At 47.8% G+C, this 24,284-nt stretch overlaps 1 protein-coding gene across 2 annotated transcripts in view; it reads right to left on the bottom strand.

The window, feature by feature from the left end:
- Positions 1 to 2,787: 2,787 nt before the first annotated feature.
- The window catches only part of PRPSAP1 (phosphoribosyl pyrophosphate synthetase associated protein 1), a 27,487-nt gene continuing 5,990 nt past the window's right edge, over positions 2,788 to 24,284 (bottom strand). For both annotated transcript variants that reach the window (XM_058038548.1, XM_058038546.1), the window contains exons 3-11: positions 21,234 to 21,286; positions 19,523 to 19,589; positions 14,127 to 14,299; positions 13,616 to 13,731; positions 12,868 to 12,923; positions 11,632 to 11,777; positions 5,677 to 5,747; positions 4,865 to 5,011; positions 2,788 to 4,214 (exon numbers count right to left, since the gene is read on the bottom strand). In XM_058038548.1, the coding sequence (XP_057894531.1) occupies positions 4,056 to 4,214; positions 4,865 to 5,011; positions 5,677 to 5,747; positions 11,632 to 11,777; positions 12,868 to 12,923; positions 13,616 to 13,731; positions 14,127 to 14,299; positions 19,523 to 19,589; positions 21,234 to 21,286 (988 nt within the window). In that variant the 3' untranslated portion in view covers positions 2,788 to 4,055. The remainder of the gene's footprint in view (positions 4,215 to 4,864; positions 5,012 to 5,676; positions 5,748 to 11,631; positions 11,778 to 12,867; positions 12,924 to 13,615; positions 13,732 to 14,126; positions 14,300 to 19,522; positions 19,590 to 21,233; positions 21,287 to 24,284) is intronic.

Raw genomic sequence — 24,284 nt, 5'->3', positions numbered from 1 at the left:
GATGGAGCAAGGTGGGCACAGCCAGCAGGCTCCTTCCTCTTCACTCTCCTCCTCATCCTGCAGCCTGCCTTCTCCCTGCCTACAGCTGCTGGAGACAATTCACTGCAGCAGCAACTGCAAGGGAAAGCTAAGGAGGTACCCTGACCACTGAAATGTAAAAGGTATTGATCACTGAATTGATCAAGGATAATGCAAACAAATTTTAATGAGAATTTCAACCTTGGTGGCATCCTGTTCACTTCACTTCTGACCGTATGTCATGGACATGTTTTATGAAAAATCCTTTTGTTAGGATCTTTTCTCCTGAGAAGCTGAGAGGCCTCAGAAATGAAATGCAAACAATGATTATCTGCTGCTGTGGAATGAAACAGGTGCATCTGTGATTGGTCTCATGTGGTTGTTTCTAATTAATGGCCAAACACAGTCAGCTGGCTTGGACTCTCTGGTCAGTCACAGGATTTTATCATCATTTTTCCTTTCTATTCCTCACCAGCCTTCTGATGAAATCCTTTCTTCTATTCTTTAGTATGGTTTAAACATATAATTTTCTTTTAATATAATATATATCATAAAATAATAAATCAGCCTTCTGAAACATGGAGTCAAGGATTTCATCTCTTCCCTCCCCTGCTAACACCACCACAACCCTACCAAGAGTAAAGCCACAGCTTTTGCTTTAACAGAACACAGTGCCTTGGAAAACCCCATACACCCAACCACTGCACTGGGGTTCAATCATCATGGAATTATTTCCAACACAACACAGAGCACAGGCCAACAAAATGGGAACAAATGGCAAGCTGTCAGGATGATGTGTGTGTTGTACAGGAACAACAGGGATTTATTTGTGAGAGTAACACCAATGCTAATGGCCAAGGCATTTGTCTTGGCACTGAACAAAATGTTTGTCATTTTGAAATACATCCTGCTGAAATGCTTGTAACTGTATTTATATACATTGGGAAAAGCAAAAACTATTTGTGATTCCATAGAGACCACACCACTATAGAAATAAACCATGATTCAAATATTTGGGTTTGTAGTTTTCTCCAAAATTAGAGGGTGTGACTTCAACTATTCAGTTCTGTCCCAACCCATGGATTGTTCACAAACTACCTCCACATCCCAGCAAGATTTCCTGCTCACCCCCACTGGAATGAACCTTGCACTGGTGCAAAAATTACTGCAGCACAAAGAGCTGTGTTCACTGCTGGAAGGTGTGTGAAGCAATGGATGGACACAGAGCTCACCATATTCATTAAACACAGAACAGATATATCATGTGATGAGAAATGGAGAACTCACTGGTGGGATTGTGTTTGGGTGGTCACCTGCTGCAACAGGAATTCCAGATCTAACACTGCATCCTGTTATAATTTTGCAGATTTCTGCCATTTTATGTTTAATGTGCTGTAGTGTTCTGTATGCTGAAGTGTTTATATCAGCTAGACAGGTAGCACTGTCCCACAGATGTCCTTGCATACATAATATTGTTCCCTCATATTCAACAGTCTTAAAAATCACAGTATTTAGCTAACCTGATTGAAAATTTCTCACAATTTAAGTTGGACATAACAAATCCCTGTTTACAGGCACAGAGGCAAGAGGTGACCACATGGCCACTCTGTGGAGCAGGACAAGTTGTTTTTAGTCACAGGGTGGATTCTGGTGGTGCCTTCCCCCAGCTCTGGAGCTGCCCTGTGATCTCAGAAATGCTTGTTAGGCCTTGAGAACAGCACCTGGGCTGAGCAACTCTCAATCTTATCAGAAACACTGTCTGCTCCCAGGAACTTGTGCTGTCTAACAAACTCCTGGTTCTTAACAAACAGCCTTGGAAACTGTTTTTCTTGCCTGATTAACAACCCGAGCAGAACATTTTTGTTATCAAACTTTCAAAGAAAGCTGCTGACCTGAACTGTGGCCAGGATGGAGAGGAACTATAACCATTCCTTGAGGCTCAACTCTTTGCCTGTTGAGAAGATGCAAAGATATCTGATGTATTTCCAGGAGCTCGAGGGGAATTCTTCAGAGGTTCTTTCTTCATAGACTCCTTCAGGGCTGTGTGTGAGTGGGAATGCACTGCAGCAAATATATTGTGGACATTGCTCTCCTAGATTTTTTAGGTATTTTAAATTTTTAAGTAAATGCTATATGAAATTGTTAAATTGTTAAATTTCAGCCTAAGCAATAGCTTAACAGCTTCTGCTGTTCATTGCTGTTGAACTTTGGGGCCTAAACTGTTGGTCAAGTCTGGGGCTCAGTTTTGCAAGGGGGTCTGCTCTGACCCTTGTGACTCATCCTGTGTTTCCTTTTTATCCTTGCCCTTTCCTACCCTTCCCCTTCCCCCCCTCCCCAGCCTCGATGTAGATTTTTTGATTAATTTTGGGTTTAGATTGATTGGATTTCGATTTTAGTTTGCTTTTACCATCTTGTAAGTAGTAGAGTGAACCTTGCCAACAACTTTGTGGAACCTTCACTTCTATACTAAACCTGGTCTTGCTGATACCTTAGCTGGTGATTCTTTAAGCATCCATAAAACATTCACTCATGACAAAGGCCCAGGGCACACAGGCTCAATCCTCTGCTCTGAAAGCTCATCCAGTTCTGCACATCCCTCATGGAATTTGACATGGAGGTTTAATCTGTGCTGGATACTGAAGGTGGCCCAAGCACTCCATGCCAAGGTTTGCCTGTTACTCAAGGTTTGTCCTGCTCAGTCACTGCTGGCCCCTTGGCACATTTTATATGTTGGAATGTATAAGATAACCCAAACTGAACAACTAAACATTTCCTGTGCTGCTTCCAGCAGCTTTTATTTGTCCCTCACATCAGCAGACCAATGGTGTAGGTTTTTTTCTGGAGTGTGTTTGTCTCATCAAGGGGAAAGATCAGTTTGGGAGTTTATCCTTATATCATCCTGGAGACAAAGCCTTCCACATGCATCTTGTGCTGTTTCCTCAAGTGTCCCCTCCACCCAAAAATTAACATCACTCAAGAAAGGAGTGATCAGCCAGTGCTACTTCCCCATGGAAGAAGGCTGCAAGCTGAGCATTGTTACAGCAACAGCCCCACTGAACAGACACAGCAGCTCCTCAGAGGGCACAGCATTCATAGGAAGCACCAAAGCTGAAAAATCTTACACTTTTTATTGCAGGTTCAGTGTTAGTGTTTTGGAGAGCACAGCTGCATTAGAAGCAGATATTGTTCCAACTTCCCTTCCCCACAAGACTCTGCCACAAACTCAGCCCCAGGCAGCTCCAAAAATTGTGCCTGGTTTTGCAGTGCAGACAAGTGTCCCAGAGAGGAGCAAGACCCTCACATGATTCATCACTGAAGAGCAATAATGATCCAAAGCTTGCAAAATGAAAAGGCCAACACATTATCTAGCACTCCTGCTCTGCTGGGACACACACAGGAGCCTTTCCCAGCTCCCTGCCCCAGGGATGGCAGCAGCCCTGCCAATGGGTTGCCCTAAGCTGTCCTTTGGGATGTTCTGCTAACTGAGCTTTGATGAAAGTCCCTGCTCTGCTGTGCAGGAGAGGAGAGGCCACTGAGCTGGCACAGAGCTGCTGTTGGCTCAGCTCTGCCAGCAGCACAGCCTGAACATTCCCTTCCATGCTCTGGGGTGAGACACAGGCAGAAACAACCCCAAAGGCTGCTCTCACTGCCCACACAGCAATGAGCAGTCCCTGTTCCCTTCTCACAAGCTGACAGCTACTTCTGTTTAGCTTTTCTTTCTGCCCCTACAGGGCAAGAGAAAACACACTAAAAAAAAAATCATTAAAGGAACTTAAAAATTCAACACCACCTCATTTCTCCATCTCTCTCAATTAAGGTGTAATTCCCCCCACTGCCAGTGGCCCCTTCTATTGACTTGTAAAGTGCTGGTCAGGTTGATTTTTTTTTTTTTTCTATTAGATCTCACGCCTCAAGACCCTGAAAACCTCAACACTCCTACAAAAATAAACAGCTGTGTTATGCCTATGTTTTATGGTATTGCCTTTCCATGCAGATTTCCTTCTCTTGTGGAATCCAGGAGAGGGGCAGGCTCAGGTCTAATCATCGACGGTGATGTTGCGGAAGAGATAAGCCATGGACTCGCCGTTGTGGATCCTCCTGATGGCCTCAGACAGGATCAAACTGATATCCACAGTCTTTATCTTGGGGCACTGCAGCTTCTGCACCTCGTGGGGAACAGTGTTGGTCACCACCACCTAGGGAGGGCCAGAAAGGAAAGGAAGTTGTGCTGCTGGAACGTTCACCCTCCCTGAGAAGCCACGCTGAGGGGTGTGTGCTGCTGCTCCACAGTTCAGGGGGAGAACTCCCTGCATATCAGGAAAAAAGGTTAAAATAAATGGTCTCCCCTCTGTGACAGTCTGTTGAGGGGACCAGCATAACCAGCACTCTCCAACAGGCTGATGGGTCCACTCAGATCACAGGATCTATTACTGAGTGCATACCCAGCACTCTCCAACAGGCTGATGGGTCCACTCAGATCACAATATCTATTATTAAGTTTGAAATCCTGTCCTCTTCATGTACCAGCAGCCCCTGATCAGCTGGGGGAGAGGGACTCACAGTGATATGGCAGCCACACAGCCCCAGCTGCAGGGAGGGAAGTGTCCAGGCAGGGATGACTAATATTTTTGTTAGGGAGAAAATGCACTAGAGGGAAGCAGATCTGATCTGAGCAAGGATTAATCACACACACTTTTTTTTCTGTGTGTGTTCCAGTGAAGAACCAGCTAACTGAAAGCACCTGATTAAATGAGTAATTCCAGACATGAGCTACGTGCCTTGGGAAGGACATCAATTTGTGAGTTTTGGTGCCACCCCAGCTCTGCAGTCTGGAGAGCAGCCTCACCTCATCAATGGAAGATTCCTCTATCAGACGAGGGGCATCTGCTGACAGGAGCCCATGAGTTGCCATCACAAAAATCTTGTAGGCTCCACGCTCTTTCAGGATCTCTGCAGCAGCTACAAAGCTTTCCACGTCATCAATGATGTCATCCTGAGCAGAAACAGAAATAACATCAAACCCAGAGTTTTTCAGAGCCTGCAGGGCAGGAGTGGATCTGCAGGCTACTGCAGCTTTGGCCATGCACACAGATGAAAAATAGAATCTCTGTCTACTTCAGCTGCTGATGAGGACAGCCACGTGCATGACTAATCTGTGAATGCTGTTTCCCTGGTTTAATGACCCTTTTGCTAGTGTGGAGAACAAGTGTTGTGTCTTGGAAACAAATCAGTCCCTGCACATGCACTCACAGTTTATCATCAGCAAGGACTATTTTTCCATGGGGCAGGAGCTGCATGTTGATTACTTACACTGCAGCATGGCATAGCAAGTAAGAGAGGCTTGGCAAGTGCTTTGTTTGGGGTTTTTTAACACTTCAGGAGTTTTCTGTGTGCCCTGGATTTATTCATTACTTGCAGACATCTGACACACAGAATCAAGGCAGCAAGGACATTTAAGGGCTTAAAGAGCTGAAGTGCAAATGGTTTTCAACAGAAAGTTGAAATAACCAAAGCTACCAACATTACTGGAGAAAAGAGTGTCTAAAAACCAGGTTCCCACTCCTACAACAGGCATCCCTGTGACCCTCAGGGATGGAACAGCTGAAGCAAAGATGCTGTGAGGAAGCCACCCCCCACCTGTCCCCCTCACACTCATACCACGATGATGGCAATCCTTCCTCCAACGTCTCCAACCACAGTTATTGGCGGTTTCTCCTTGGCCATCATCACTAAAGAAAATGGAAAAAAAAAGAGTCCAGGTGACTCAGGCTTGAGTCAAACCCCCACAGTTCCACCAGACAAGAGGCTGAACCATTAAACATCTTACACTGATGCAGACACAGATGTGCTTGACATGATCCTGACACCCACCTAAGTGAGGAACTCATTTAACCATCATTTTTCTCCTCAAATGAACAACACTGCTGCATAAAGAGGAGATTCTGTTTCTGTGGGGATTTTGTACTGACCTCAGAAACAGAAAGCAACTCCAACTCTCTAACAGACCCCTGTGCAAGGAGAGTTACAAAGCAGCACCTGGTTTATGGGCAATATCAGCGACCTTCTCTGTGCTCCAGCACAGGACTTGAAAAAGGGTCCATTCCATGACTGGGAACAACAAATGGGCATTTCTAAGCAGCACCTCTCAAAGGGCAGGTGCTTTACAAGGTGCAACTTTTCACCTCTTGGACTCAATAAATCATCTGTAGGACCAGAGACTTGCAGTGCAGCTCATTTGCTTTCTCACATCACCAAACACAGAGGGGTCTTTGAGAGGGTGTAAGAACCTTAACACCACCTGCTCAGGCAAAGAATGCTTCAGGAAGTTTGCAGAAGCAAATTTGCTGATTATTTTTTAAGTGGATTAATGGAAAGGGTAGGACAAAATCCAGCTGAAACTCAGTTCAACAAGCTCAGTGCAACCAGCAATTGGATCAAGGCACACACTGACAGGCTGTGCTACCTGGCACACAGTGAAGAGATGTCCTGGGAAATAAGATTCCATTCCCTCCTGACACTACTTTTGCACTGACAGGGTCCATGCAAAACCACACCCTGCTAAAATTCCAGCAGCATCATGAAAACACCAGAGATCTGAGATGCACTGAGAGTGTTCAGATGTAACACAGCCCTCAGACTTACACCAAACAGCAACCAAGCTCCAGCACAGGCCAGGGCCTTGCTGTCCATCTGCCAAACCTCTCACCTGCCCTGGGGGGCTGGTACAAAACCCTCCAGCATGGAAAGGACACTGTGGTGGGCACACATGTGTCAGTAGGTGACAATCTGGGCTGATCTAACCACTGAAGCCAAGAGGCACCTCCAGCATTTTGTAACACTTACCTGGCCCACCTCCACACCCCACAGCCCTATTTTGTACTCTTGTACTCTCCACAGTGAGTGCAAAGTGTCCTACCAAGGCACTTGGTGCCCCCCTCCTTTTGTAAGCTCAGGTCTTGCCAGGATTCTGGCCACAGAGGCTTCTCAAGTGCCTCAAGGAGTTCAGACAAAGCAAGATTTTTCTCTTTTAGGATAATCCACTTCAATGTAATACCTGAGCAGCAGGAGAACACACAAGGCATTGCCCAGCAAAAAGCCTGACTAAATATTGATCTCTGCTCTCCTCACCAAAAAAGTCTCACATCAAACTCCCCATCCTGCACAGCAGGATGATCCAGCAGCATTCCCACATCTCATCAGTGCCTGGGAATGCTGAGAGTGCAAGCACAGCTGGGTGAGTGACTCACACTGAGGGATATGATGAAAGCAATTATAAACACCACTACTTCCAAGATTCTTGTGTAGAGCTGTTCTTCACATCCATGACCTACTCCACAGGCTGGTTTGCCATAAACCTACCAATACTGTATAAAAAGGTGTCCAGTAATTCTGTTCTGCCCCAAGTCCCATCATTTATTGCCAGGTTTTGCAGTTAAAGTCACAGCTACCTTGGACTGAAGAGTTAATCAACAGCTCTTCATGGCACAGACTCCTCAGCCTCCCTTGCATGGTTATTTCTGAGTCTCCTACCAAATGCAAAGTCACATCTAAATCCTGAAGGAAAAATATTCTTATGAGAAGGAAGATTATTTATAATAAATGAAGATTAAGCACCACCAGAGATAAGCAGATCATAAATTCCAGTTCCAGGCACTACTGACCTGCTCAGATTAGTTATGAGTTTACTGTCTAGTCTGGACAGTAATAGAGCTCCTGGTGGGAGCTGGGAAGTATCAAAAGGATTCACCTGGCTGCCATCCCAGCCTCTGTGTGTATCCAGTGATGAGTGCCATCTCTGTTTACAACAGCCAGCTCAGGGGAAACTTTTCTACACAAATGGTGAACAGGCCTGGGGAGCTGAAATTCAGCACTGTTTTACTCACAGAGATATGGAGTTTCAGCAAATCAGTTTCCTTCTACTCCATGAAGGAAGCAGCCACATTCCTTGCTATGCTTAAAGGCTAACATGGCAACCAGCAACATTAGCAGTGCTTTGCATCTGTCTGGTTTTTTAAAAGCTGTATTTCAATTTTGGTTTATTTTTAAAGAATGGTAGGCAACGTGTCGACCTACCCGGATCTTAAAGAGATGTTCTCCCTTTTCCTTGTTCAATTTTCTCTGCAAAAAAAAGAAAAAAAAATTGCAAGCCAAGGATCTACCCACAACCACATCAAATCTCAACTGCTCCAAGGTGATGAGAGTCTACACAAGGGTTAGTGCAGCCAGCTTCTTCTTCAGAATCTTTGAACATATCAAGAAGTGCAAGTCAGAACTGCTACGAGGAGGTGCCTTGAGAAATGATTCAAATAATAAAAGAGTATTTTCTTCCCAGACACAACCCTCTATGTTTGTAGACAGAAGAGAACAGAAATAAGCCATGCTGGTATTTCTGTATGGTGTAACCCCTTGGATCATGTACAAGTTTGGTTTAAAGAGTTGCTGACATTTTCTGGAGAGTAAGAAAAGATGCTTGTGGTATCTGTAGCTTCTGAGGGGGAAAAAAAAAAAAAAGAGGAAAAAACTAGACCAACCACCATTTCTTTTTAAAACAAGAATTTCAAAGAACATTTTCATTCAGATGTGCATAACATACACCAAAGTACCACATGTTAAAGGCAGGATCACTGGCACTAAGAAAGAACATTCCCAGGTGTGTAAACATGTTGCTTTAATTAAGTGGTCAAAACCAGGTTAAGAAAGACTAAAATAAATTCTGTTTGGAGCTGACAGTGCAAATTAAAGTGACAATCACCAAGAAATATAATGCTGCATTTACATCAGAGCCTGGGAGCAAAAGGCTGCTCAAGAATGAAGTGTTTGGTGCAGAGGTAACCTTGGAAGGACAGCAAACACCCCTGTGCCCAGCCTAAACACAGGCAAGATGGGGGTAGGGAATAGGAACAGAGCCATGGTCACTCCAGTTTCTCCCCCAAACTCCCTCTGTGGCAGTTTGCTGGGCTCTGGGACTCAAGCAGACCATCAGCTCTCTGTACAAAGTTCTGGAATGATTTAACAGATGGTTCCCCACTCTTTTCTCCAGGAAACAGCCAAAGAGCCCCCGTGCATTTGTTAAGGCACAGCCCCCAGCCAGCTGCAAGCTCAGAGACACAAAGGCACAAACCAAAGGGAATAAATAACCCTGGAGTGACATCCTGCCCCCAAGGCTCTGATCCCAGGGGCTGCTCTGCTGAGGGCTCTTGCTGCTGCTCCAGTGAAGCATCTGAAGTGCAATTAGAAGCACCTCTGGCATTTTTCTGTTGTGGCTCCCTACCAATCACAATATCACATCAGGCCACACTCAGAGGACAATGACTAAGCCATTACACTGCCTAGCACTCATTAATTAGAGGCACATGATCCCTGCTAGAACAGGGGGAGGAGGTGCATGCCAGGACACAGGGGCCCATGGAGAATGGCACAGAGCATGAGCCATGGCTGTGGGGCTCTGGGGCTGCTCCCCAGCACAGGTCTCACCCCTCTCCTGCCTCTAACAAACTGTCTGGAGCTTCAGCTGCCAAGCCTGGGATGCTCCACACTGATCTGGTTGTAGCCCAGGGTGGGATGCCCCACAAGAAGTCTCAGGCACTCCCCAGGAGCATCCCCAAGCTCCCACCTGCCAGGCCCAGGTTTGGTTGCTGAGCCAGGCAGACTCACAGACCACTTTTGTTTTGAGAATCAGAGGGTGTGAGGGCAGTTTTGGTGTAAGGAAAATCCAGTTGTGAGCAGCAGCACGTGTCTGACCTTTCACAACCAACCACAGAGCTGAACCCTGCTACAGTCTGCCCTCAGAGCTTTCACCAGCAGGAAGGCAGAGCTGAATGAGGGTTTGGAATCATGTGACATTGAGGTGGGAAGATGCTTTGAAAATGCCTGAATTGGAGAAGAAATGAGGCACAGCAGAGGGGGTCAGCACAGACACCCACAGCACTGCCATCCCAGCTGCACTTTCAGAGACCGTGACACCACCAGAATGCACAGACTGCTTTTAGATAGGGATAATCTCAATTCTGCACCTCCAGAACCCAGCTCACTCAAAATCAGGCATCTCTCAGGTTAGAAAACTGCAGAGAAAAGCAGCTTCTGCTGAGAGTTTTGGGCAATTGTGCCTCACAATCCACCCCATGACAGAGCTGCCAAGCCACAGCTCAACTGTTTTACACTGTGCCTTAGGCATGCTGGGATGTAAGGTCATTGGTCAAGTGCTGAGTCTGTGCAGCAGGAGATAAAATAAGAAAGTGGTGATACACAGCAAATTAGTCTGTGTTTGGATTTGCTGAGGACTGAAAACAATTTCCCACTGGATTCATAATTAAACTGGACAAGGGCACATTTCTGTATGAACAACCATTTACAGGGTTCTCCAGCAGCACAGCCTTCCACAGCTGAGCTTCTCTGAAGTGACATGGCTGGAAATAAAATTACAATCACATCAATTCCTCCATAGCAGACAAATGTCAGCTACTGATATTCTGGAGGACAGCATCCTCCAGAACAGGAGGGGAAGGAGAAAGTGAAGAATAACCATGCAAATTCCTGCTTTCCTGGACAGGCATGAAAAAATCCCCTTGTCAGAAGCAGAACAATAAAGCCCTAAACTACATTGCCAAACCCCACCTGCCCCTCAAGGCCCAAGAGGAGTTTCACCAGCAACAAAAGTACTGTTTAACTGATTGTACTGCAGTGAGACACAGCTGGGGTGATGTAAAAGGCCTACAGTCTTACTTGCCTCCCCTCCACAAGCTGCCCACTGACTGGCTGGATGTTCTCCCTAAATTTCCAAAGATTAGATGATTATCAGCAACCCAAAACACTGCTGGTGTTGCCACACACAGCAGCACACAGCCTTTCCCATGGGCACTTCTCAGCCACCTTCCTGCTCTCAATTTCTGTCCTGCCACCACCTGCCTAGAAAGCTGAAATCCTCCCAAAAGGGAGCTGGATTTTGATTGTACTGTTGGTATTTGGCTGCTGCAGGAATACAAGCAATCCTGAGGATGGCATTTCTCAGAACACAAAAGTTTCCTCTTTTTCTTTTGCTCTCAGCTCCCAAATCAATGGCAAGAGCTCCAGAAGCAAGTCAACAATGCTCTTGGAGAACCTACTCACCCCAGCCACATAAACCTCAAATCCTTGTCAAAACAGACATTGGAATATGATCATCTGGGTGCCAAGGTGAAGATTTCCAGCAGTAACAATGGCTGCAGAGAAGGGAAGACAAAGACCAGCCCTCCCCTCCCCAGTGGAGCCAGCAGTCTGCCTCAGTGGTTGTTATCTCATTACTTACACTTTTACATCCCCCTTGTTTCATCAGCTCAATGAATTCTGTTGCTAAACACTGTAAAAGCACCACCTTTATCAGAGGTTTGTCAGTCTAACACTATGGAGCAGGCAGAGCCATGGAGAAAATACTGCATGGCCAGAAGGAGTTAAATAAAAACCCTGTGACCTCTCCCACAACTCACTGATATCAACCCTTCTATGAAAAAAAATCCCACTGGTCTAACTGCCTTTGGGTTGGTTACACCCACACAGATAAACCAACAGAAATTTCCCACCAAACTTTCCTTTTTTTTTTTCCCCTCCCAAAAGGTAAGCAGAGAAGCTTGATCTTACATGGCAGCTCCAGGCCAGGATGCACAGTTGCATTTTTGAGCATGGGAGGGGAGTGCCGCCCGTCGTCCATGTCCTGCTCGGTGCACTGAGCCTCGCCATGGATCACTGCCAGCCCCAGGCGCAGCCTCTCGGCGTAGGACTGAGCCCTGCAAGGCAAACCAGCCCCTCAGGGACCTGCTGGGCTCAGGCAATTCACAGCCCACCACAGCAAGGCTCCACCACACCTGCAGCAAGCACAGGCTGCACCTCTGCGGCTGTTTCGCTGCAAGAAACCTCACTGGATGTGATTCTTCATTCCTTATTAATATCCCGCTCTACCCCTTTGTTGTGGTGTGCTGTAATGTCCCATTTTGGCCTTCCAGGTCATTCCCCCAGGTGTGCCTATACCTCTCTCCCTTCCCCCTTGCCCCCTTGCTGAGTGAGTCCTGTCAATCAGGCTGAACATTCCAGCAAGGCGTCGTGTGGTTGGTCAAGTTCAAAGGATGCCCCTATGCCCAGAGGTCATTGGCCTGACTGGGTGTCATCTTCCCCTGAGACCCTGCCCCTCTCACCTGGTTGGTGGCTCACCTGTACCTCCCCTCCCCCTGTCCCTGAGCTTAAAAAGGTGATCAGACCATGCGGCCGGGATTCTGTTGGAGCAGTTGCTCACGTTCAGACCTCTGTAACCATGGAATAAACCTCTGGACATTAAACCCTCCAGCAGAATCCTCTCCTTTTTCTCTTCACCATCGCCTGAAGCCATTCCTCCTGAGGTAAACGGGGTTCCTACCAAGCCTGGACTTGTTCAGTGCCCAGCTGCAACCTCCAGCAAGCCAAGGTATCTCTGGGGTGATACACCGCAGTTGCTGCCTTTGGCCCAGCAGCGAGGGTCAGACCGGCCCAGGCACAATCTAACTGGGAATATTGGGAGCCTTTTTCCAATACCCCTTGCCTCCACCACAGGCTCTCCTGTGTTCTTTCCACATTTCTAATTTCTTTCTGAGATGGTCAGGCACTGCTGAAACTCCAGCAGCAAGGTGAACACCAGCTGAACCATTTCAGTGAGACTGCCAGAGTTACACCCATAGGGGTGGGAATACAAAGTTCTATCTGCACCGTGTCCATCCCATTTCCAGCCACAAAAGAATTATGATTCTCAACCCATCTGCCAGCCTCCCATACTTTCCCTGGTATATCTTCCACCAGCTCAGGTATTTTCCAAGTAACTTTTAACCAGCTAGCAAAGGATCCATTTACCTTTTAGCAGCACCAGGAGATTTGGCTACAATAACTGCGTTTCTGTAATCTGGAATCTGGATGTGATAAAAAGTTAATTAATTTAAAAAATATATTCTTCCTAGGGAGTAACTGGTTTGAAACATGGCTGAATATTTCACCCATCCTCCTCCCCAGAACCAAATAATCATTCTGTGACAAGAAACTAGAGAGGAACTGCACTTGCTTCCAATTTGTGCATTCTGCAAAGGTGGGAATGTTCACTATGTTTAACCCTTCCCATATGGGGAAGCCTTGCTCTCTCCATGTGGGAATAAATCATCATCTTTTACACATGGAGAACAAAACCTCCATGACCTGCTCCCAGCCCTGCTGTGCTCAGCACTCCTACACTCAGCCCAAGACAAAGTCTATCAATAATTCAGAGCAGACAGAAATCCAGGACAGCACAAAGGGAGAAGGGGAGCAGTTTAACAGGATTTCAGAGGTGATTAGAGGCAGAGGCACAAGTAGCATCTCTCAAATGGCACTAACTCCACAGAGAGCAAGCTTCTCTCCTGCTTGTGCTGCAGTTCAGTTTCTACCCAGTCAGAGAAGTGCAACATCTTCCCATGAAACATGCAATAGGTATCCCCTGAGAAAGAATTCATTAACAGAAGGATTGACCTAAACTGACACCATCACCTCTACTTAAGGACAGCCCCAATGCTGGCATGACATGAAAATGAGCTCAGACAAGTTGATATACACAGAACTAGAGTAACCTCACTTCTTCCTGTATATACTGAAGCAGGAAAGGGGATGCTCTCAGGTTGTCTACTGGAAAGCTGAAGAAGCCTTGGATTTCCTTTTGATGAAGGTCCATAGTGATAATGTGTGTTAAACCTAAGGGGGAAAAAAGACAATAATTTATTGAAAATATTCCCACGTGGCTGGAGTTCCTTCAACATCTCCATTTTCCAGACTGTTTTAGCTATTACTCAGACTATTATGCCTTGGCATAAAATAATCATGAACAGATTAACACAGAAAGTTCCACAGCCATAATGAGAAGCAGGCATGTGATGCCACACTGCATTTCACTGTAACATTTCTAGGCCACCTCCCCAGGTGCAAGTTACAGAGAAACACAAGAAAACTGAAGAAAATTAACTCCCTTAATGTGGCTCAAGATCTCAGCAACACATCCCCACATCAACCAGGAGAATGGAAGGGCAGATGAGCTCTGGGATGCCCAGCAGCACCAAACCTGCTGTGCTGCTGCTCCCTGGGACACTCACCTGCCTTAGCAAGCATTGAAGCCAGCAGCTTGCAGACTATGGAGCCCCTCTTCCTCATTTTGCTCTGTTTGCTGTAGGGGAAGTAGGGGATGACCCCAATGATGTTCCTGGCACAGGAAGTCTTCAGTGCATAGGCCATGATCAGCAGCTCCATGACAGCAGTATTCACATCTCTAGGAGATTTGAACACAATTCCAAATATCAGCAGGTGTTTTTCCAGTGCAGCTCCTTTTCCATTTATACCCAGATTAGCCCTCACCAAAATCCCAAGGAAATAATGCTGCATCTCAGGCTAATGTATGCCAGACCCAGATTGCAGCCACACAGCTCCTTCCACCATGCCACAACAAATTACAATCAACTCTTACACATACAGGACATGACACCAGCACTCAAGAGCTGTGGGCTGGAATTTGATTTTATATTCTAACATAAGGTGAATGATGATTTCCCTCCATAATCTGACAAAAAAGGCTTTTGATAGAATTTACTTTGGAACAAATGTCACTTGATACAGTGTAATTTGAAATAAAATAGTCTTTTAAAGAAGCAGCACACATGCAGCCAACATAACTTCATCCACATTGGATTTCTTAGGGTTTTTCCTCTTTAACAGTGTAAGGCAGGTTATTTTTCCTGCCTTAAGAAATGCTGCAATTGGAGCAGTATAAACTCCAGATACAGCACTTTGGTGGGCAACAGCATCTCCACACTCTTTAGCTGATCTAGAGATGGAAGGAACAACAGCACAGGAAATGCTAGAGGACTGTTTCTTGAAAGAAAAAACAAACAAACAAAGAAGTAACCTAGGCAGAGGAATCACAGAAGATGCTGAGTTTGAGTATGCATGAGCACAATTGCTAATCCTGCTAAGGACACTCCAACAATCCCACCCTGTCCCTGAGTGCTGCTCAAATGCTCCTTGAGCTCAGACAGGTTTGGTGCTGTGGCCACTTCCCTGTTCCAGTGCTCAACATCTCTCTGGGTGAAAAACCTTTTCCTGGTATCAACCTAAACCTCCCCTGACTCAGCTTCCTGCTGTTTCCTCGAGTCCTGTCACTGGTCATGAGACTGAAATATCCCATTTACAGTTTGCTCTCCCACAATGACTGGAGTGGCCCAGTAGAAGTGCATTAATCTGCATTTTAATTCATTTTGGGATGGGGAAAAAAGCTAAGTTCCCTTTAGTTCCCCTTTATTTCTTAAGGGCAGCACCAAGAGACACTGTGTGCATCACCACAGGCCCTGTTTTCCTCCTGACACAGCTTCTCCAAATGCCCAGAGACATGACCCATGACAAACCTCTGACCATTTCCATTTCCCCACTGCTCTGCCCTCCTTTGGAAATTAACCTCCACTTGTGCCCCTTCTTTTGTCTCTGTTGTCCTGCTGGCCCCAGCAGCCTGTGCACACAATGCCATTTACACACAAGAAAGCTTTGTTGGCTCTGGAGCACCCAGCCAAGAATTACATAAAACACAGCCCCCTGCCACACAGGACAACAAAGAACTGTTTCTTCCCTTTGGTGATTTAGTTGTGCCAGTGGGGCTGGGAGAGAAGAAAAAGATGCTACTATCAGTGTCATACAAAAACAAAGTGGTCAAGCTGAAGCCTATTGAAAGTTCATCTGAGAAACTTAGTATTTTTCATCATTATTTTTCGACTTATTCTTTGAAAATCCATACATATTCACATGGAAAGCAGGTAGAGAACAAGACTGGGGCTTCAAAAGGCACCAGCAGTCCTGGTGCTGCTGCAGGACACTGTGACAGTGCTCACAGGGGTCTTAGGATGAGAGAAGAGATGAGAATCTGACTCCATGTTTCAGAAGGCTGATTTATTATTTTATGATATATATTACATCAAAACTATACTAAAAGAATAGAAGAAATTATTTCTTCAGAAGGCTGCCTAAGAATAGAATAAGAAGGAATGATAACAAAGGCTTGTGGCTCGGACTCTGTCTGAGCCAGCTGTGATTGGCCATTACTTAGAAACAATTAACATGGGCCAATCCCAGATGCACCTGTTGCATTCCACAGCAGCAGATAATCAATGATTACATTTTGTTCCTGAGGCCTCACAGCTTCTCAGGAGGAAAAATCCTGAGGAAAGGATTTTCCATAAAAGACGTCTGTGACAGGACACCAGCAGCCACATTGATGAGAAGTTATCCAAGGAGGGGACTTCTCCCAGCATTCAAGCAGGATCCCAAGCTGGACTCTGGGAGGCTCCTGCAGAGCAGCAGCCACAGGCACTGGGCAGAGGTGGATGTGTCTGTCTGTCCCTCCAGCAAGGCCCAGGGTGGGTGGGCTGAGATGGTTTCATGCCGAGCCACCACTGAGCTGCTCCTCTGCAAGGGGCAGTGACCCCAGCCAGGGGCACCAGCTGGGAAAAATGACAGTGGTGGAGGAAGCCCAGCCCCAGCATCTCCCTGAGAGGTACCCAAGGGAGCACCCCAGGCTCCTTGCTGCACCCCAAGAGAGCACCCCAGGCTCCTTGCTGCACCCCAGGCTCCCTGCTGCACCCCAAGGGAGCACCCCAGGCTCCTTGCTGCACCCCAAGGGAGCACCCCAGGCTCCTTGCTGCACCCCAAGGGAGCACCCCAGGCTCTTTGCTGCACCCCAAGGGAGCACCCCAGGCTCCTTGGTGCACCCCAGGCTCCCTGCTGCACCCCAAAGGAGCACCCCAGGCTCCTTGCTGCACCCCAAGGGAGCACCCCAGGCTCCCTGCTGCACCCCAGGCTCCCTGCTGCATCCCAAGGGAGCACCCCAGACTCCTTGCTGTATCCCAAGGGAGCACCCCAGGCTCCCTGCTGCACCCCAGGCTCCTTGCTACATCCCAAGGGAGCACCCCAGGCTCCCTGCTGCACCCCAAGGGAGCACCCCAGGCTCCTTGCTGTATCCCAAGGGAGCACCCCAGGCTCCTTGCTGCACCCCAGGCTCCTTGGTGCACCCCAGGCTCCTTGCTGCACCCCAAAGGAGCACCCCAGGCTCCTTGCTGCACCCCAGGCTCCTTGGTGCACCCCAGGCTCCTTGCTGCACCCCAAGGGAGCACCCCAGGCTCCTTGCTGTATCCCAAGGGAGCACCCCAGGCTCCTTGCTGCACCCCAGGCTCCTTGCAGCATCCCAAGGGAGCACCCCAGGCTCCTTGCTGCACCCCAGGCTCCCTGCTACATCCCAAGGGAGCACCCCAGGCTCCCTCCTGCACCCCAAGGGAGCACCCCAGGCTCCTTGGTGCACCCCAGGCTCCCTGCTGCCCTCCCCATCTCCAGCCCTGAAGTCATGCTCAGTTAGTTACTGCTGGAAGGGCTGAGCCAAGACCTCACACAGGGGTTGGCAGCTCATCACCAGGACACTCAGAGACAGCTCAGCTGTCCCCCACAGCCTGCCTGCCACACCAGAGCTGCTCCTGATCTCTGCCTGGGCCAGCCCTGACACCCCTGCTCTGGAGGCTGAGCAAACACCCTATGGGAAACTCTCCATGGGCTTTGCAACAATCAGCACCAACACTCAGCACTAAAAGGCTCCTTTTGCCTTTATGGTACCACAAAATCACCAAGCCCTTCATTTTTCTATTCCCTAAACATGAGCTATTTGATTTTTCCCTCACACAAATGCCAGTCCACGCACCAGTCTTGGATGGTAACTGTCCTTGTCACCCTTTTTTTTGGTTGTGCTACAGCTTCTGTGACAGAGAGGCTGTATCAAATATTCAGGTCTTTCTGTGATCTCTGTGCATTTAAGATGCAGACTGTGAATTCACACTGCAGCATAACAAGGTTGTTTTTCTCTCTACTAACAAGTCCTAATATTTTCTTTTCAAACCACTACTGAGTGTAGAAGTCCTATTCTTAGATTATTCCCCACAGTTGTTGTTTTGACTCTCCTGAAAAGCTCCCTGGAAGCCACTGCAGAACTGAGATGTCCTTGAACCTGTCCTCTCCAGCAATGCAGCAAGGCACAGCTGCAGTTCAGGAATGAAAGATGACTTGGCTGCACAACACTGGCTCCTCACCTGGAGGGCCTTGAACATTCTGGCTAAAAAAGATCCATTTCTTGGCCCAAATCACTGAACTCAGTTAATGGAAAAACAAGGGGATCAACAAGTTAAAACCAAAGGGGAGGTTTTCCCCTCCCAAAACTGCTCCTGTCCCCAATGCCCTGAGTTAGCTCTCTGAACACTTGATCTGTTTCATGTTTACACAGCTCTCAGTTACAGGTTATTCCAGAAAACTCCTTCACAAGGGACAACAGAATGGCACCATTCACCCAAAACATAATCCTGCAGCAGGGGATTTTCATCTTGCAGAGATTTAGCTGCTCCCTGAGGGAGGAAACACTTGGGGCATCTCTCTGGAGAGAGATGAGCCCTAGGAACATGTTTCTGCCTGCAAGAGGAATTCCAGAAGTGAGTAAGCTGCTCTAGGAGTCCTACTGATTTCTCTGCAACAGGCCAAGCATTTCACAGAGGAAATGAACTTCAATTCTCAGTGGGTTCTACTTCTCTGGCAAGCAAGGAAAAATCCTGTATCCAAGCAATTCTGCTCCCTGCTACTTTTGAGCTAAAATTAAGCTCTGCTAACTTATTACTTCTTGTGATCTCCAAAATCTGAGCAGAATTTGGTAACTTGGAAAAAGCTATCAGAGCAGGAATGTCCTTGGTTTGTTCATATCAATACCTCATCCCTGAAAACAGCACCTCCTCTATTCACAGTAGGTCAATTTGAAGTTATCATTTATTTGTAGGCTCCCTTCCCTAGCATTTATTTGTGGGCTCACCCTAGTGCTGTTCCTGAGGCAGCAGGCAGCAAGGTTCCTGGGGTTACCCATGCTTTTCCAGCCCCCTGCTTATTTGCAGCACTTCTCTTACTGCAAGCCTAGAACAGCCCAAAATAAAACCCAAAAAGGCCCACCATCATCACAAACTGTAAAAAAGCACAGGAAGGAGGCTGTGGAATTCCACCAGTTCAGTTTCACACCACTCCAGCAGAAGGAGAAGGGTAATCCAGCCTGCAAGGAAAGCAGCAGCTGCTGTTTGATGGTGGCTCTGCTGCTTGGTGGTTGGGAGGCAGAGGAACTCCCCCATCCTGGGATGGAAATCCAGTCAGACATCAACCAATAGCTGAGCCTGCAAGGCCACAGAGCAGGGATGCTTCAGTGGAAAGCATCAGTCACTCTGCTCCTCCACTCCAGCTATTTGATGGGAAGCTGCAACCAATCCCCTGGGAATGTTAACAGCTTAGCACTGTGTGAGCCCTAATCTCAGTCACAGCAATGACAACAGTGCAATCCCACTGCTCATTGTGCTGCTTCACAGTGAGCAAACCACTGAATCTGCTGATCCAGGCATCCAAAGCACATGCCAGGTGCAAACCTGAGCCACAAGTGCCTCACCTGGGGATTGTCTGGATGATGAAGATATCCTGTCCACGGACAGACTCTTTTATTTCAACTCTTGTTTCTGCAAAGGATGGAAAACAGAGTCAGATTTGTTTCCAAACATCAGGTTGACAGTGACAACACACCATGCTGTAGCAGGAACCTTGCCCCCTGGTCAGGGCAGGTGAGGACTCACTCTTCTGCCCTTTGTGCATGCACATACACAGATGAGCCAAGTGGATTTTCCAAAGGCTGGACCTGGGTACAGTTGGCATAACACACCAGTGAGTTAGCTGTATTTACAAAGCAAAAGCAGGCTGAATGGCTGTTTATTTTTTATAGAATTTAGAATTTTAGAATTTAGAAATTAGAATTTTAAAATTTAGAAGACAATTTACCTAACTCTCAATGAGAAATCATTTTCACACTTCCACGGAGGGCTGAGAGCTGTAAACAGCACATTCATTAGTGAGCAGTAAACCACCCAAGGCAGAACAACCTTCAGTACTTCCAAGAAGGTAACTCAGCACTTTTTGCACTCTGCTCTTTCAGCTTACCATGAGATCAGCTCCAGGCTGGCTGGAGAGCTCAAGGCAACACCAGCAGCACCAAGTTCAGAGCAAGAACTTCCCAATCTCAAGACATTCCAACACTGACACAGGCTGGAGGTCTCTGCTGAGCACCACCCCTACAGTCCCTGACTCAAACGCAGAAGCTGAGCCTGGAGCAGCTCTGCAAAGCCAAACAATGACTGCAGGTTTCCCAAGGTGCCTGCCTCAGCCATTCCCTTCCCACACAGTCCTGGCTGGAGGGCAGGGGTGAGGAAAAGGAGACACAGCTCCTCAGCTGTGCAATTCCAATTGCCTTGGCCTGGCAGTGACCCTACAGGGCTCTGCTGAGAGCACTCATTTGCTGTGCAGTGATGAAAAACGACTTCAGACCTCAGAGCAAGCAACCTGATTTAAAACCAAGCCCAAAGGGCAACGAGCTCTCCTGGGCAGGAATGCACCAGCCAGCCCAAGCATAACCACAGCAGCTCTCCCACTGTGAGGCCCATCCTGGCTGCAACAGCAGCAGCACCTCCACAAATCCTCCATCCCTCCCTCCAGTCTGGAGCAGCTCTCTGGTTCTACTCTCTCTTGCAAACAAGTTATCAGAGGTCTTGAAACAGTAAATGACTTTTGGCACAGAACTCTGCTGGCCAATACCTTTGTGTTTTAGCCCAGCATCTGAAAGTGGTCACTTGCAGAGTATTAACCTCCTTAAAAACAAAAGCAACCTCCAAGAGGCATTTTCCCCAGCACAGCCATGAATTTGCACTTTTAAAAGCAAGGGCAGCTGTAAATTCTGTGTGACAGGGAAGGGCTGAAAGAAAGGGAGAATTTAAAAGCTCACAAGGCAGACACTGAAAAAGCAGGGCATTACTTTTAAATCTGGAGATGTTTTGCTCAGCATAGGAGCATAAAAGATTTGGCAGCAGCTAAAACCTGAGGCAGAGCTCTAGAGGAGAGTTTGCAGATGGGCAGACAAACAAGATAACCAGGGAAAACAAGAAACATGTTTAATTGCCTTGTCCAAGGTCAGCCTTGGAGGTTTAGCAGTGCCAGGAGCAGCAGTAACATCACAGCTGAATCACTGCACTTCTTAGACAGGTCTGGCCAATGGAGGTGCCCAGCATTTCTAAGATTACCTCAAAACAGTTGCAAATAGCAGAGATTTCTCTTACCTCCATTGGTCTCCTGGTACACCACAGATTTCCCCAGCTCAGCACCGAGACGCCTGCAAAGAAGAAAAGGACATTAGACATGGAGAAATGGAGGAACCAGCAGTTTGTGCTGCCAAGCAGGACTGGACCAGGTCACACACCACCAAAACCACCAAAACACCAGAGCCTCACTCAGCTCTGCCCATGAGGGAGCTGAGTGAGGCAGCCAGGCTGCAGAACTACATCATCCTCCCTTCCCTGGGGGTCTCCTTCCCTCTGATGCCCCTGGGACACAGAGCTCTGCAGCAGGTCACTGCTGTACCCAGAGCTGTAGGAGTGACCACAGGCTGTGATCCTGATGGCAAAGGACACCTTGCCAGCCTCTGCAATGCCCCCTCGGGCAGGCCTGATGTGCAACTAGAGTTCAATGATTTACTCAGACTCAATTAACGGCACCTGAGTCACTTCTTTTGACTCCCACCTCTTTTCCTTTTTCTCCTTGAACCTTCCTTCTGAAATAACTCAAATGATTAATGAGATTTTAACTTCAGTTTTTTTTTTATTTTATCAAATTACTCCTTCCTTTTCTCAAATATCAAATCTACAACGCTCATCGCAACAAAGATTAGTCACCCTCCTTCTCTTTTTCATTCCTTTCTTACAAAACAAAGACTGACTTTGAAGAGCATTTTAAAAGGCTCCAAAATGCAGACTTTTCCCTCAGGTGACACTTCAGTATTTAACTGTACTGACAAGTAATCCACTAGTAAGTACTTAAAGGCTTTTGTGCTTTAACCTGAGCCTCAGAGACCCTGCAGCAGTGGAGATGCTTTGGCCAAGTGAGATGGAGTGGGGCAATTCCCTCCTCTCCCAGGATCTGCTCTGTGGCCACGGCCACACAATGAATTAGGAAACAGTTTATGCCTGAAAAAGACCTTTGTTCACCACGCTGACTGTGGCAGCAATTTCCTGCCTGCACTTGTACTGTATTTACCTGGATATGTGCCAAAATCCTGCAGATCAGGACTAACTCCAAATAGAAGAGTCCATATCTTCTGCTGGGTTTTTTTCTGGTCTACAGCCTTCAGCAGTTGGTCTCACTCCATCTCCTCAGCCACTCACTCAGCCCTGCACTTCAATTCTCACAAAGATCTGTGCTGTCAGAAGTGAAAGCAACACAGCCTGACCCTGGCTTGCTTCTGTGCCATCAGCAACTGCTGGGCTCAGCTGTGAGCCAAAGCTGGAGGTCCCAGCTGAAGCTGGCCTGGAGAGTGTGCCTGGGACAGCTGAGATAACAGACACTCAGATGCCATGGGATATGTTTGCTTAGCTGGCTCCAGAGCACGTCCTGGCACACACCCCCTGCCCACTGAGTGTCTGGCAGCACCTTTTGCAATGGCTGGGCTGGTGACTGAACTGCCACCACGAGAGCTGGACGTGCCAGACTGTCACCAGCCTGCTCAGGTACCAACTGCAGCATCCCCCTGGAGAGCTGGACATGCCAGACTATCACCAGCCCTGCTCAGGTACCAACTGCAGCATCCCCCTGGAGAGCTGGACATGCCAGACTGTCACCAGCCCTGCTCAGGTACCAACTGCAGCATCCCCCTGGAGAGCTGGACATGCCAGACTGTCACCAGCCCTGCTCAGGTACCAACTGCAGCATCCCCCTGGAGAGCTGGCTGTGCCAGACTGTCACCAGCCCTGCTCAGGTACCAACTGCAGCATCCCCTTGGAGAGCTGGACGTGCCAGACTGTCACCAGGCCTGCTCAGGTACCAACTGCAGCATCCCCCTGGAGAGCTGGACGTGCCAGACTGTCACCAGCCTGCTCAGGTACCAACTGCAGCATCTCCCTGGAGAGCTGGACGTGCCAGAGTGTCACCAGCCCTGCTCAGGTACCAACTGCAGCATCCCCTGCAGCCAGACAAGTCTCACAGATCTCTGCCTGGGCTCCTCTCAGCTCAGCTGGGTTAAAACTTGCAGCTGCAATGCAAAGGCATCCTCAGTATCTTCAGTGTCAAGTATAAGCAAGCCTGGGCACCTCAGGGCCAGACTGACACAAGAGGTGAGTTTTGCAGGTGGGATCTTGCTGTCCTGATGAGGACAGTCTGGCATCTGCAAGCACCAAGCTTAGTCCTAATCACTGCTAAGGCAGCTGAGTCCAAACAAGCTCAGAAACCCACACCCCCACCCCAGAGCAGTGTGTGATGGGAAATGTTTAATGACTCACACTTGTTCCTCCACAACTGCACAGCAAGTCCTGCAAGCTCCCCTTGGAGGCACGTGTGCCCTGACCTCACTGCAGACAGCACAATCCCACCTCAGGACTGGGGAAAAGAAATCCATTGGAGAGGCTGTGCAAGTGCTCTTAGTCAGCCCTGCATCTCAAGGCAGGAAGGAAAGCTTCAAAACCAGTCCAGGCAGACTCATCTCAGCAAAACAGCCCTTGGAAGGTGGCACTTGCAGTGCTAAGTGCTGGCAAACAAAACCAGATTTGTGGTGCTCAAGGGGAAATGCTCTCATGTTGTACTAGAGGAGGTTTAGGTTGGATATTAGGAAACACTTCTTCTCTGAAAGGGCTGTTGAGCCTTGGAACACACTGCCCAGGGAAGTGGGGGTCACAATCCTTGGAGGGGTTTAGAAGACATGGAGATATGGCACCTTTGGCAGAGCTGGGTTAACAGCTGTGCTCAGTCTTAAAGCTCTTTTCCAACTTCATGATTCCATGATGCAGCCAGCAGAAAGCAGAGCCCAGTGCTCTCCTACTCAGCACAGAGCAGCAATGCAGTTTGTGTGCTGCTGAAACAAGAAATCACAAGTGCAAGTTTGCTCCCATGGCAAGAGGAACTAAACCAGCCTGGCTTGGGGCACTAAAACAGCTCAGTTGTCAAACCTGGGTGCAGGGAGCAGCAGACACAAGGCAGATGCCAGCTTAGGAAAATGAGCAGCTCTAGTCAGACAATAAATCCCAGCTCTGCTCCAACTGTTGACTACAAGTAAACAAGAGCAGTGGATATGAGATAAAACTGCCCATGAAAGTCCCAGAGCAGCCCTGCCTGCAGCACTCCAG

This window comes from Melospiza georgiana, chromosome 21 (assembly GCF_028018845.1).
Source record: "Melospiza georgiana isolate bMelGeo1 chromosome 21, bMelGeo1.pri, whole genome shotgun sequence".
Classification (NCBI taxonomy): Eukaryota; Metazoa; Chordata; class Aves; order Passeriformes; family Passerellidae; genus Melospiza; species Melospiza georgiana.
Note: the sequence above shows the minus strand (reverse complement) of the source record. Positions and strands in the feature narration are given on the sequence as shown.